The sequence below is a fragment of the Mandrillus leucophaeus genome, unplaced genomic scaffold (genome assembly GCF_000951045.1).
Source record: "Mandrillus leucophaeus isolate KB7577 unplaced genomic scaffold, Mleu.le_1.0 Scaffold684, whole genome shotgun sequence".
NCBI classification, from domain to species: Eukaryota; Metazoa; Chordata; class Mammalia; order Primates; family Cercopithecidae; genus Mandrillus; species Mandrillus leucophaeus.
This window is the reverse complement of record NW_012107408.1, coordinates 1658237-1673066: the sequence shown is the minus strand read 5'-3', so window position 1 is coordinate 1673066 and position 14830 is coordinate 1658237. Positions and strand designations below refer to the sequence as shown.

The window sequence follows — 14830 nt, the reverse complement described above, 5'->3', positions numbered from 1 at the left end:
GCAACTTTTATAAACATCTAGAGAAAGTGACTATTATGAAATGTAAAGTTGATTTATTTTTCTGTGCTATGTTTATTATTCTAAGTTCACACGTATTTTTTAAACATTCACTAAAATTGTTTCAAGGTACCACTAATTTAAGTTTGTCACAGTAAATCCTTTATTAGACTCTCAGCAGTTAGCATAGACACCAGCAGTAGGAAGTTGAGTGAATGAGTTCATTGAACAAATGTCACTAAGACTGTCACTTTGGTGGGTTCATTGAACAAAGTTCCTCATTAATTGGCTTCATTTACCTAAAGATAAAGCTCCTTCACACTTTGTTTTCTATGGGAGGTCATTGATTCACAGTAAGTAATTCATTAGAGATGACATATGTAGGAACAGCTTGGGTTTTTTTACATTTTTAAATGGAAACAATCCAAACTCTATGCATTTACATCTTATGAAATATGAGATAAATCTCTGTTAAAGAAGGTACTAATTCTAAAGAAAAGCAGAAAAAAATTACATACTTCATTTTTATATTAAAATTTTCTGAAGGAAGGGAGAGACAGTCAAATGAGGAGGAACAAGGACAATCAGAGCCATAAGGAAGAAATGATGAAGTCAGATGTAAGAAAGAAAATCAAGCAAAATGGAGAATACTTATGTACATCACCTTTCCTCCTACTCTCTGTGGAAACTCCTGATGCCCTATTCTGATTCCCACTCCCATCTATCAGTGTTGCTCCTGACCCATAAAAGCAACATAATCCACGTCTCCTTATCCATGCAGCCACCACTTGAACCCTACTACACACCTACCCTGACCTTGGCCCATGAAAACACCAATTTCTTCTAATTATTTCACCCACCTCTCTAGCCACAGGCTCTGTGGTGATAAACAGATGGTGTCCACCAAAAAGACCATCTTAAACTACTGAATACTTTGCTACTTGATGAATGCTACCTTCTGTAGCTCCCTGGCCCGCCCCTTTCCTGGGACCCATCAGTTTCCACACAGTTTAGCAACCAGAGTTAAGATGAAACACAGCACTGTCTCCCAGGCCCTGCACCAGTATCTATATCTATTGGTTAGTGTCCTTGCCATGTCAGTTATTAAATGTCTTAAAGATCATCCCTGTGCATTACAGCTGCAAACATTTACCTGCTGCCTATTGCCTTTGCCAACCCAACCAGACCCTAGGTCTCTATCAGTTAGTTTCAGAAACCCCAAAACAACAGTGAATGAAATTAGAGGGAAATCTGCTTGTCTCTCATGTAATAGAAATCAGAAGGTAAGCAGCCCATAGCGTATGCTGTAGCTCCAAGGTTATCAAGGACTGAGGCTCCTGCTCTCTTCACTTTTGCCTCACTGTCCTGTTGTGTGGTTTTCATCCTCAAGGTTACATTCATGATACAAGTTGGTTGCTGGGACTCCGGCCACTTGGCCCATGTTCCAGTTATCAGGAAGGAAGACAGACAAAAAAAGTAGTTATCTCCTATCTGAAATAGCTTCTTTCAAAAACCTTCCCAGAAGTCCCATATAACATTTCTGCTTATATCTTATTGGAAAGCATTCAGTCACATGGTCACACCTGGCAGAGTGGGAAGCTGGGAAATGTAGTCTTTAAGTGGACATACTGTTTCCCTGCATAAAGTTGGGGCTCTATTTTGAGAGAAAAGGGAGGGGAATAGTAGTGTCAGGTCCCTTCTTCACAGAAGCCTCCACTTGGTCCTGCCAGAGATTTCCAGCAGAGGGCATCTGAGATATTGACACCTTACTTACAGTAGGAGGAGAAGGCCTGGGGCAGCTGAAATCCCTAGGCCAGTTACCTCTGGCTGTGAACAGCTTCATCTGAGAATCTAAATCCTTTCCAGTGTGTTGCACAAAGTTCCTTTTCTCTTTTGGACTTAAAAAGAAATACGCTGGGAAGCATTGGCCTAGAGCAAACGTTTCAAGAAAACAGAGGCTATGGTTATGATATAGGACCCTTCTTAAGCCATTTCATTATTCAATACTTTTATAGTTCATGCTGAATCTTAGCTTAGAATCAAGTGTGTTCTGGGCACATTGAGAAGCTTCACACTAACTTGACGCCAGAAGGCAATAAAATCTCCCAGCTTGAACCGCAGGAGCACTTTCTGCAGCTGCCTCTTTCATAGCCTGCTCCTGAACAGTTTCTCAGGATGCCACCTCAAAGTGCACTGTTTTTCTTTTGTGGAAGAATGAAATGATGTCTCATGTCAGCAATGCAAGAGCCCTCATGACTGTTTTTTCCCCATGTAACAATGTTCCTCCATTTTTTCATTTTTTATATGAATAATAAATACTGTCTGCCATTTGTTCCTTTAGCTGGGGTTATTAGCTGCTGTAATTTGGTATTTGGATTAATAGATTTATCAGAGGCTTTTCCCAGCAACTACTTTTTAAGAAATAGAAATTTGACCAAGGTTTCTGCTACTAATAGATTATACACATACAATTATTACATTAGATGAAGGTCTGGCAAGCAAACAGATAAAAAGAAAATATAATCACTGCCCTCAAGAAACTTACATCTAGTAAAATGAATATTTATTCAAGTACATAATGCGTAGCTTTTTTCACCTTTATTGGAGTAAGACAACAGATGGATGAGTTGACTAATTGATAAAGGAGAAGCAATTTGTTAAGTATATTATTGACAGCATAAATATTGTGTTGAGAGAGGTGTTAACCCATGCTCAATCCAGGGCAGGGGCTTTTTGCACAACACACTTAAGTACAAATATAATAAGATTTTTGATGAAAGATCTAAAAGTGTTACACTACACAATTAAATACTAAATCTTAATAAATAGATAGGGTTAAACTCTGTCTTTGGCCTTACTGAGTGCTTGCTACCTACATAATGTGTGCTCAGCTCTTCTCAGTGACAGAATACAATCAAAGGTTGAGCACCTGCTGATAAAATGATGGGAACTTTAGTTTGATTTTTATGCATGGATGGTGCTTTTTAGCACATTATTTGAAATTTAGCAGACTTCAGCTTCTTGCCAGGCATGCTAGGCACAAGTGCAGACAGAATAAAAATAGGATACTTTTCTTATTCACTAGGAGATCAGCTGGGAGCAACAAACCTCCAAATTATGACCTATATTACAATATGGTCTATATTATAAATATGCAGGTATTACATCATTAAACATCAAACATGAGCTAACTTTGTTTTTACCAGAGTACTTGTGTCTGTATAAGAATTGATGACAAGTCTCTACACACTTTAATAATGTGTCCTTATTTTTTGAATAAGATTATAAGTAATATTGTAAACCAAATATATTAATTACTTGTAACAAAAACAATGATTATACATAATATAAAAATTCATTATTTCTAGGCAAGTAACATTATGGTATACTTTGTACTATTGTATTATCCTGTTTACTTTTTGAAGGGATGCAGATGAGAATTGATGATTATTTGATCCTTATATACATAAAAAATGTATCTTTTAATGATAAATTTGGAATGAATCTATGAATTCTGTACTAAGCCACCACTTGACTCACTAAATTGAATGTGCTTAACTTTCTGTTGCGAAGACCACTGGGTTCTTCCTGATCCTTTACATTTTGGACATGAGATAGGACAAGAGCTCTGAGTTGAGTCTTCTTACTTGAGTCTCTAGGACATGGGCAAGAAGCCAGTCAGACCTGTGCTTACATGTGTGGCATGGTAAGCAAGCCAACTTTCAACTGCTGTGTTTTCGATAAGAGTTCAGCCACTGTTCTAAGCAGCCAGAAGTTCATCTGGGAGTGGATAGAGTAATTTGCATTTTCATAGGTGATGGAAGAGTGTAGTAGATGGAAACATTTGTACATAGAAGTACTCTCTAGTGACCTGGCTTTAGTGTGCCTGGTCTGCTGTTGCGAGCTGTGCCTTCCCTGACACTTGGGTTATCAATAGTCTGCCTCTTGTTGATTCAAAACAGGGGAGGTCAGAGACCCAGAGCCAGCAGGAACAAAAGGAAAAGAAATCCAGAATCTCTGGGTAGAATGAAAATCATAAAAAGTAAGGCTGGGCACGATGACTCACGCCTGTAATGCCAGCACTTTGGGAGGCCAAGGAGGGCTGATCACATGAGGTCAGGAGTTTGAGACCAGCCTCCCCAACATGGTGAAACCCTGTCTCTACTAAAAATACAAAATTAGCCCAGCATGATGGCGCACGCCTGTAATCCCAGCTACTCAGGAGGCTGAGGCAGGAGAATCGCTTGAACCCAGGAGGCAGAGGTTGCAGTGGGCCAAGATGTGCCATTATACTCCAGCCTGGACAACAAGAGCGAAACTTTATCTCAAAAAAAAAAAAAAAAAAAAGGTGAAAGAACAAAAAGCTGATGGGCCTTGAAAGAAGGCTATGCTAAGGACCTCAAAGAGAATTTAGAAATGGGGTGAAGCAAATGGGATCTGTTGCTAAGCTACTGGTATCACACTGATTTTGAATATTTTCTTCAATGCTTATATTAATAAATTAACAGTGAACTCACTGATTTTGAATATTTTCTTCAATGCTTGTATTAATAAATTAACAGTGAACTCAAGGGATCCTTCTCCTGAGGTCTTTCTCCATAGTCACAGATAGTGGCATGGGATCACATTATTTTTAAAAAATCTAAAATAAAAACTATTATTCTTAGTGCATCCAAGACTTCTTTAGATACAGCGGGCCAGACAACCACCGATTTGTTAAATACTTACTCGGATGATGAGTACATTAAAAAAATCCAGAAGCGCCTCAAAGAAGATGCTTTTGCACGAGAGCAAAGGGAGAAAAGACGGCGGAAATTGTTAATGGACCAATTAATAGCCCACGAAGCACAAGAGGTAAGATATTTAGATGAAGGTTAAATAATAGTGCTGGGAATTCTACAAAATATAGTCTTCTATACACATAATATGTAGTTTATATATGTATTATCTGCTACTCTGCATCAAATGTCATATCATAATAGGAAATATACTAGAAAAAAACAGCTATTTACTGATGAATCTAAAATCTGGTGATAGTTGTACAACATTATGAATGTAATTAAGACAAATGTATACTTAAAAATGGTAAATTTTATGTTACGTATATTTTACCATAATAAAGAATACATTAAAAGGAACCCAAAATCTATGTCTGCCATGTGTACTCTAATGTTACTTTTAGAGGAAAAAGGGAAGGGTTTAATGAAAACAATATGGAAAAGTTGTTCGTCCTCTCCTTTTGTTCACCATTCTATTCTAGTGGTTCTTAAAGCATAGTTCCTGGACCAGCAGCACCAGTATTGCTTGGGACTTTTAGGAATAGAGATTATTGGGCCCCACCCCAGATCAGACCTGAAACTCTGGAGGTGGGGCCCAGTGATCTGTTTTAACAAGCTCTCTACGTGATCCTGACTCCACTACAGCTTGAGAATCACTGATCATTTCTTACATTGAACACATATTTATTGAACTTCTATGCTTTGAGTACTTGTGATAGGCCCACAGATATAACAGAGAGCAAGAATAACAAGACACTTGTCTCCCAGAGCTTTCTGCAAACAGCAAGAACATTGGAGTGTGAAAGTGCTGTGAAGGTGAAAGGGAGATTAGGGGGAGTGATACTTAGAGAAGTCCACCTGACTTGCTTCAGGAGACAGTGTCTGGAGGACAATAGCAGAAGCATGGATAAAGAGTCAGGAGTTAGCTAATTGAAGGTGGGGTGGTCGTGGTGGGGTTGGGGTGAGAGGCAGTTTCCAAGAGAGGCTGAAATGGTGGAAGGTGAGTGTTTCCAGACAAGAGAATACCACATGGAAAGCTCAGTGCTTTTAGCTAACGGAAAGTCATATCATCTGGCAGGAGTCACTAGAGGCCAAATTATGATGAGCCTTGTAAGATACACAGAATGAAATAGGAGATTTTGTGATTTCTTGTTTGAATGCAAAGTGGAATAAGAGTGACCAGGTCCAACTTGCCTTTCGAAAGATCACTCTGGCTTTAGTTTGGAGAATAGATTACAGAAGGGCAATCCAAGTCCGTTGTTGCTGTAATTCAGGCAAGAGATTATCCCAGTTTAAATGTAGTGTAGTGGCAATGGGGATTGAGAGAAGTAGCTTTAAGAGCTATTTTGGAGGTAAAATCAATAGGACTTAATGATTCATTAGATATGGGAAAGTGAAGAAGTGGGATGAAACGCTGGATTTCTAGGTTGTGCACCTGGATGGCTGGACGTGTAATTTGCTGAGATATGGAAGATGGTGAGAGGAACAAACTTGGGGTGGACGGCGATTTCAGTTGTGAATGTAAATAAGACAAATCTGCATGTCTACAAAGACCATTTGAAGATGCTTTTATTCACCTGCCCACGTCTGGTCTGCTTGTTCACTGAAAGGAAATAAAGGCTTCACACAAATATGAAGAAGTGAAATTTATTCATGGATTCCACTCTTTCTTAGTGAAAGTTCAAAAAAATAGCTCTGGACATCTCTTTGTGCTAGAAAGTTATTTCTTCATATTCAGATTTCTTCAAATTATATCTTTATTCAATCAGTTTGATTATCTCCTTTTCATTGGAAGAATTTCAAATTATGAAAACTAGATAATCGAAAAGTTTATTTTAAAATAACTACCAAGGCCGAGACGGGCGGATCACGAAGTCAGGAGATCGAGACCATCCTGGCTAACACGGTGAAACCCCGTCTCCACTAAAAAAAAAAAAAAATACAAAAAACTAGCCGGGCGAGGTGGCGGGTGCCTGTAGTCTCAGCTACTCGGGAGGCTGAGGCAGGAGAATGGCATAAACCTGGGAGGCGGAGCTTGCAGTGAGCCGAGATCCGGCCACTGCACTCCAGCCTGGGTGACAGAGCGAGACTCCATCTCAGAAAAAATAAAATAAAATAAAAAATAACTACCCATTTCAAGTGTCATCATGTAGCAGTGACATTTTGGACACACTTCAATGTATGTTCCAAAGCACTTGTGTGTTGGCTGCAAGGTTTTTTCTTATCATTTTCCTGCTTGTAATCTAGGTCTGGTGTTTGCCTGGAAAATGGAGTAGATGAATTCTTTCTGGATTTCCTCACTTTCCACTAGGATGCTATTAACGCTGAATTTTGAAAACTAGACTTGGAGGTATATTTATCAGTTTGGAAATCCAGCAACCTAAGGGACCTAAAAAAGAGTCAGGGCTCTATATATTTCCATCACAGGAACCTCATCTTGTGCTGCCTCTTTTCTGTGTGTGGGGAAGCTGCTATTCCTAGAACCAGGCCTGATGCATATGCTGCATTCCCTCTATTCCTACCACCTCCTTCCTATGAAATATAGTGAGCCCAGGCTCCTGTGCAGCTGACACAAGAGATGCTGGTCCACAGTGGTGGAATGGGAAATTCTTATGTGTACAATGGCTGGTTTTTCCATCCATTATCCTCTCCTCCAAAGGAAAAATGGTGTATGTCAGGGCTAGGAATTCTTCTACTTCCTTCAGTTACCTGCTGCTTTTCACAAGTGTAACATAAATCCCACGTCAGCCCTGAATGTTTTCTTCTGGTGCCATTTGTACTTAATCTATCAGAAATGCCTAAAAATATCTTCCCTAGCTTTTGAGTTGTTCCAGTTTCTCCCTGGAATTTAGGTATTCCTGTTTCAGTTTGGCTGGTGAAGAGAGAACCAGAGACCTGTGCTCAAGTTGATATCTTGCCTACTGATTCATAAATACGTGGAATTATGTGAATTAAATGATGAGATTTAAAGTTATAAAAATCAATTTGACTTTTTAGGGGATAGATTTTGAGAGTGGGGATGGTAAGAAAAGGATTGGTAGGGAGGGGCTGTTGTTGTTCAAGATAGGGCTGGTGTCAGTGGGTATGGAATGGAATGGGGGGTGGTGGTTTAAAAACATGCCTAGGAGGTATGCTAGACTACTTTTTGAACAATTGAGTATTAGGAGTGATGAGAGAGGAATGAACTTAGGATGACCCTAATGTCTTAGATCACAGAGTGGATTATTGTAGGATCATCAACCGAGATAGGGAAATATGGGGAGAGGACCAGGTCTGAAGTTGAGTTAGTGAGTTGAGTTTTGGACTTGTTGAGTTAAAGTACTTCATAGGCATTTAAGTGTATTCAAACTGGGAACACAGTTTGACTCCCACCCGGTTCCGTGGTCATTTGGCTAGTATCTTGGCCAATTAAGTTTTGTCCCAAGTCAGTTACCTCTGCCTTCTAAGAATCTTTTCTATGCCATTTCTTTGGAACTGACATTTGAACGCCAGGCCCTTCCCTCACTTCTTAACTAGAAGACCCTTGAATACTTAGCGGTCAGGTCTTTCCTGCAGTGCCCTATTCCTCTATAGAGCTGCTCGTGCATCTTTGGAATATTAGGTAGTGGTTGTAGACTAGAGTAAGTTCCTCCAGTCTCTAGATATCTTTCTGTCTTCCCCATTGAGTACTATAGATACCTCCCCTTTCCACATGATGTCTCTGTTTCGAAAGAGTGAGAGAACTTGATGAGGCCTTGGATATCATCTTCTATCGAAACCCATCATTTTACCTGACGAGAAATAAACCCAAGAAACTGAGTTAATTGCCCAAGGCCACCCAGCCTATTATGATGACCAGATCCTCTGATTCCCAGTTTAATGTTTTTTTTTTTTTTCCACTGTTCATTTACTGGTCACCCTTCTATTCTCCTCAAACTGCCAAGAATACATCTAGCTTTTCTTTCAGATGATGACCGCTCAGATTTTCTAAGATCAGCAGTAGGTCATTTTCCCCAGCCTCTTCTCCAGGCTTCCCATTCTGTCAGTTTGTATTAATAGCTTTTCCTCCCGATGGTATTGCAATGTCCTCAGTGGGAACTAATCCAATCTGCAGTCTTCAGCTGACAATGCCTGCATTTGTTTTACAACTAGTAGTTATGTTAAAATGCGTATAACATAATCCCAACCTTCTGAAAACATGCTTTGAAATTTAGAGTCATAGCACTTTTGTTTTAACTTTTATTTTAAATTCAGGGGTACATGTGCAGCTTTGTTATACAGGGAAACTCATGTTATAGGGATTTGTTGTAGATTATTTTGTCACCCAGATATTAAGCCTAGTATCCATTAGCTATTTGCTTGTTTTTAAAACTTTGAAAAAAAAATCACCTAATTTATTTTTAATAATGTTTTGAATGAATAATGAATAATGTTTTGAATAACAATTTGTTTAAAGTAATTGTGAGTTGCAAAACCATAATGTTTCTAAACACCAACTTTTGTTGGAAATCCTCATTTCATAACTTGATTTTTTTTTGCCATGTTCAAATTAAATCAAGTGACAGAAATTATTTAGATGAACATTATACCTTTTGTATATTGTTTATTATAGGTTTCATAGCTCAGTGGGAAATTTGGACATCACTTTAACAAATAATTCCCCTGGTGTTTTCAGGAGGCTTATCGGGAGGAACAGCTGATTAACCGGCTGATGCGGCAGTCCCAGCAGGAGCGCAGGATTGCCGTGCAGCTCATGCATGTTCGGCATGAGAAGGAAGTTTTATGGCAAAACAGAATTTTCAGAGAAAAACAATATGAGGAAAGACGACTTAAAGATTTCCAGGATGCTCTTGATCGAGAAGCGGTAAATACTATCTCCCTTAGAAATCTTTCTAAGGTTACTTTTGATCCTTTCTACCAAGTCGTGGTAAACAAAGCTATATTTTTTTGCAAATCATCTAATAAGAGTTGATTTTTTTATATGATCAGCCTATTATCTGCCAATTTTTATTTTTATGTAACTCCATCAATAGGGCATATAGCCACTACATAGAACTATACTGTCTTCTTTTAGCCTTGATTCTACAAGTAGCTAAGTACTTAATGCTCACCACCAACCCTAATGTTCATGTCTCTCTAGTCATTTTGATTGTCTGAAACTCTTTCTCAGGATTTCTCAGGAAGGGGTCATGGAAACCGTATTCCCTGAGTTCTTATATATCGGTAACTTGACTGTAACTTGACTGTATATAAAATGGTTAGTTCACACTTTGTTTCCTGGAATATCTTAAATATGTCACTCTATTTTTTTCAAGTATAAAGTATGCTGCCAAAAAGAATGGTGATAATCTAACTTTCAATTCCTTGAGTCATTACTTTTTTTTTTTTTAGATACTTTACTTTTTTTCTTTAAAAATTCACTAAGTTTACTAGAGTAGGCGTTGGTATTGGTTATTCTAGGTGAATATCCTCGGGCAGTGAGAGAACTTTTAAACTGCTTCCTTTCAACTGGACATCATTAGTCTTTAATCAAAAATTCCTTGCCTTCTGGAAAAGAAAAAAGAGATTCCTCAGGCCCATATTGTGCTATTCCTTCCTCAGAATGAGCACAAGTGCTTTATCTAGGGTACTCTGGTGCACTGTAGTTGAGAATTGCATACAGAAACTCAGATCTGGGCTGCTAGCTGTGCTTTTTGCTACTGTGGTGTCATTGTGTCTTGGCCCTTTTACAACCCTGAAAATCAAAATATCCTATCTTTTAATTATTTAATAGATTATTTTTGTCCCAAACTTTATGTATATGTAGGTTCTAGTAACAAAAATAGATTGATTTTATTAATGGAGTATATGGATTACTTCTTGTCTACTTCCTATTGGGGATGTTTCAGATTTATTTAATCCTTTAGTCCACATTTGATTGAAGAGAACTCATGTGAGTGGCGTTTTAGATAGCCTGTCTTTACTGTCATAAAATATTCACAAAACCAGACTGGGCAGAAGAGAAACCTTAAAGAAAACGGGAGGGCAGTGTTTTATTTACTAGCTTCATAGCTTCCACTGTGATACCCCATGTAAGTGCAATGTAACTTTTGCCAAAATTATGCAATTTTTAGAAGTATCAGTTGGAAAGTAGCATATTTTGCAGTGAGAAGAGTGTTGCTTTTGCCTTTGTGGAATAGGCATAGCCTAAATGGTGGGTATGAAATGGGGAGAAGGAGCCATACCCCATGAATTTGAGCTGAATGAATGCTGACCTCAATGTCTTCTTTGTCTTCAAGAGCTGAGTTATCTGAATGATTGTTTCATCTCTCTTCTTTGACGAAAATAGACTTGACTAGATTGAGTGGCGTTTACTTGCATTAGAAATGATGTGTTATCTTTCTAAGTGCCTATTTGAAAAATATGTTTATTTCGTAAGCTCAGCTAAATAGCAAAGTATGTTTAGCTGGACTGGTCTCATGGTGATAAGGATCATCTATTCTTTCTTAAACTGGGGTTGAACTAACTTCAGAGGACTGGAACAGTTTGGCCTGCTAAAGCCTCAGAGACCTAAATTGTGAGTTTCTGAAGTACCTGAAAAAATTGTATTTCTTCCTCTCACATGATTACTTTTCCAACAGCGAAGCTATCTAGTTCCTTGGCATCTCTCCCTTAGAGATGGTTGGATTTTATGACTTGCATCCGTACATGTTGAGTTTATCAACTCTCCACCAACAGTGGCTGGTGCATAAGTAGAAACTGAATAAATAAATCAATAAATGTTTAATTCAGTTTGCCAAATTAACAGTCACCTCATCTTTCCACTATCATTCACTAAGTAAACAAAATCCATTTTATTCCCTAGAGTATTATCATCCTACTACTTTTTTTATGTGAATAAAGGAGGGTTTTATATATATATACACACACACATACACACACACACACGTGTATATATACATATATACATATACACACATGTATATACATATATATGTGTGTATATATACATATATACATATGTGTGTGTGTATATATACTTGCTTAACTTTTATTTTAAGTTCAGGGTTATAAGTGCAGGTTTGTTACATAGGTAAATGTGAGTCATGGGGATTTGTTGTACAGATTATTTCATCACCCAGATATTAAGGCTAGTGCCCATTAGTTATTTTGCCTGATACTCTCTTTCCTCCCACCCACCACCCTCTGAAAGGTCCCAGTGTTGTTGTTCCCCTCTGTGTGTCCATGTGTTCTCATCATTTAGCTTCCACTTATAAGTGAGAACATGCAGTATTTGGTTTTCTATTCCTGCATTAGTTTGCTGAGGATAATAGCCTCCAGCTCAATCCATGTCCCTGCAAAGGACATAATCTCATTCCTTTTTATGGCTGCATAGTATTCCATGGTGTATGTATACCACATTTTCTTTATCCAGTCTATCATTGATGGGCATTTAGGTTGATTCCATGTCTTTACTATTGTGAATAGTGTTGCAATGAATGTAGGCATTCATGTGTCTTTAAAATAGAATGATTTGTATTCCTTTGGGTATATACCCAGTAATGGGAGTGCTGGGTTGAATGATATTTCTGCCTCTAGATCTTTGAGGAATTGCCACACTGTCCTCCACAATGGTTGAACTATTTTACTCTTCCACCTACAGTGTAAACTTGTTCCTTTTTCTCTACAACCTCACCAGCATCTGTTGTTTTTTGACTTTTTGATAATAGTCATTCTGACTGGTATGAGATGGTATCTCATTATGGTTTTGATTTGCATGTATCTAATGGTCAGTGATGTTAAGCTTTTTTTCATGTGTTTGTTAGCTGCTTGTATGTCTTCTTTTGCAAAGTGTCCATTCATGTCATTTGCCCACTTTTTAATGGGGTTGTTTGTTTTTCTCTTGTAAATTTGTCTAAGTTCCTTATAGATGTTGGATATTAGACCTTTGTCAGATGCATAGTTTGTAAAAATTTTCTCCCATTCTGTAGGTTGTTAGTATACTCTGTTAACAGTTTCTTTTGCTGTGTAGAAGCTCTTTAGCTTAATTAGGTCCCATTTGTCAATTTTTGCTTTTGTTGCAATTGCTTTTGACATATTCATCATGAAATATTTGCCCGTGCTTATGTCCTGAATGGTATTACTTAGGTTGTCTTCCAGGTTTTTATGGCTTTGGGTTTTACATTTAAGTCTTTAATCCATCTTGAGTTAATTATCGTATATGGTGTAAGGAAGGGGTCCAGTTTCTGTCTTCTGCATAGGGCTAGCCAGTTTTCCCAGCACCATCTATCAAATGGGAAATCCTTTCACCATTGCTTGTATTTGTAAGGTTTGTTGAAGATCTGATAACTGGAGGTGTGTAGTCTTATTTCTGGGTTCTCTATTCTGTTCCATTGGTCTATGTGTCTGTTTTTGTGTTTTGATTACTGTAACCCTGTATAGTGTAGTGTAGTTTGAAATCAGGTAGTGTGATGCTTCCAGCTTTGTCCTTAGATTTTATTGTTCTTGTCATTTTTATTATTATTTGAGAGTGGGAGAAGGTGGAACATTCTAAAATTACTTTTAAATTTATTAAGGTCTTTAAGGTTTCTTAACTATGCTCACAGACTATTAATAATATTTGTGTTACTTATTTTAATAGTATTGACTTGCTATTCCATGGCTACTTTCTATTAAGTATTGCTGTGGAAAATACTGATTTTGTTTCTGCTTCTTTGGCTGCTCCTTCTCAGGAGCAGGGTCATTGTCTTTACAGGCTCATTGTTCTTTTGTATCAAAACATTTATTGACAGATTCCTCAAAGCTTCATCTTAGGCTGCCTTATTTTCTTTTCTATGTTACTTCTCAGACAGCTGCATCCACAACCATGGTGGTGTATTTACTGCAACAGACAGATGACCCATACAGTTATGCCTCTGTCCTCTGAGATGAAGGGCCATAGTTTTAGTATTCCTTAACATCTGTGGTCGTATGTCTCAGAGACACTTCAAATTCAACATGTTCCAAGCCAAATGTATGACCTTTCCTATGCAACTAGTCTTTTTCAGTGTTCCATAGCTCAACAAATGGCATCATTATTTATCGAATTGTACAAGCCTGAAACCTCAAGGTCCACGTTAAAATTGCTTCACCCTTATTCTTCCATACCCAAAACATCCACTAAGTGCTATCGTTTTCATGCATTAAATTTCTCTCCATTGCGTCCATTTTCCTCTATGTCTACACTACCATCCCTGGTTTCTACTGCAGTACTACTACTGCAGTGGTTTCCTTCATCCATTTTTAGTGGTTATGAATTGGTGACCAAAAACTAGAGAGTGTAAGAATATAACATTATATATGTTCCTTAAGTCAACCCTAAGTTATACTCTTTCACCCCAACTCTGCACACAATGTACAATTCCCCAAGTTATAAGGGCCAAGCCATCTTGGAAACACTACGGTCATCAGATGCAAGCCCAGTCCTATTGAGACCTCAGCTACTGCAGCCTACATGTCCCCTCAGTGGCACAGGAAACTTTGGGGAAGCTGCTCCAGCCTTTGTTGGTCTCCCATATAATCCCCTCTGAGGCTTCATTACCCCCCTTCATTGCCTGGGCTCTGGCCGCATTGGTTTGCTCTGAGATCCTTGAACAAGTCATTTCCTCTACTTTGCCCCTCTTTCCAAGTGCCTTCACCCAATTAATACTTGTTTTCAAAGCTCCATGCATATGCCCCTTCTTGTCTAGGTCAGGCCCCTGTTATACAGCCTCATACCCCATGATCTTGCCCTAATGACACTTGTCATAGTGTGTACTTATACATGTATTTGTGTGACTCTTTGTTTGCCTATCCCACTGGCATGTAAAGTCCATGAGGGCAGGACCACATTTGCTCTTGCTCATGAAATAAAGAAAGAAAAAAAAAGAAGGAAGGAAGGAAGGAAGGAAGGAAAATAAAGGAAAGGAAAGGAAAGGAAGGAAGAGAAAGAAAGAAAGAAAGAAGGAAAGAAAGAAAGAAAGAGAGAAAGAAAGAAAGAAAGAAAGAAAGAAAGAAAGAAAGAAAGAAAGAAAGAAAGAAAGAGAGAGAAAGAAAGAGAGAAAGAAAGAAGGAAGGAA

At 38.2% G+C, this 14830-nt stretch overlaps 1 protein-coding gene across 1 annotated transcript in view; it reads left to right on the top strand.

The window, feature by feature from the left end:
• SPEF2 (sperm flagellar 2) overlaps positions 1-14830 on the top strand; it is a 190167-nt gene that overhangs the window by 34056 nt on the left and 141281 nt on the right. The window contains exons 6-8 of the mRNA XM_012002382.1: positions 3616-3634; positions 4610-4851; positions 9430-9618. Of these exons, the coding sequence (XP_011857772.1) occupies positions 3616-3634; positions 4610-4851; positions 9430-9618 (450 nt within the window). The remainder of the gene's footprint in view (positions 1-3615; positions 3635-4609; positions 4852-9429; positions 9619-14830) is intronic.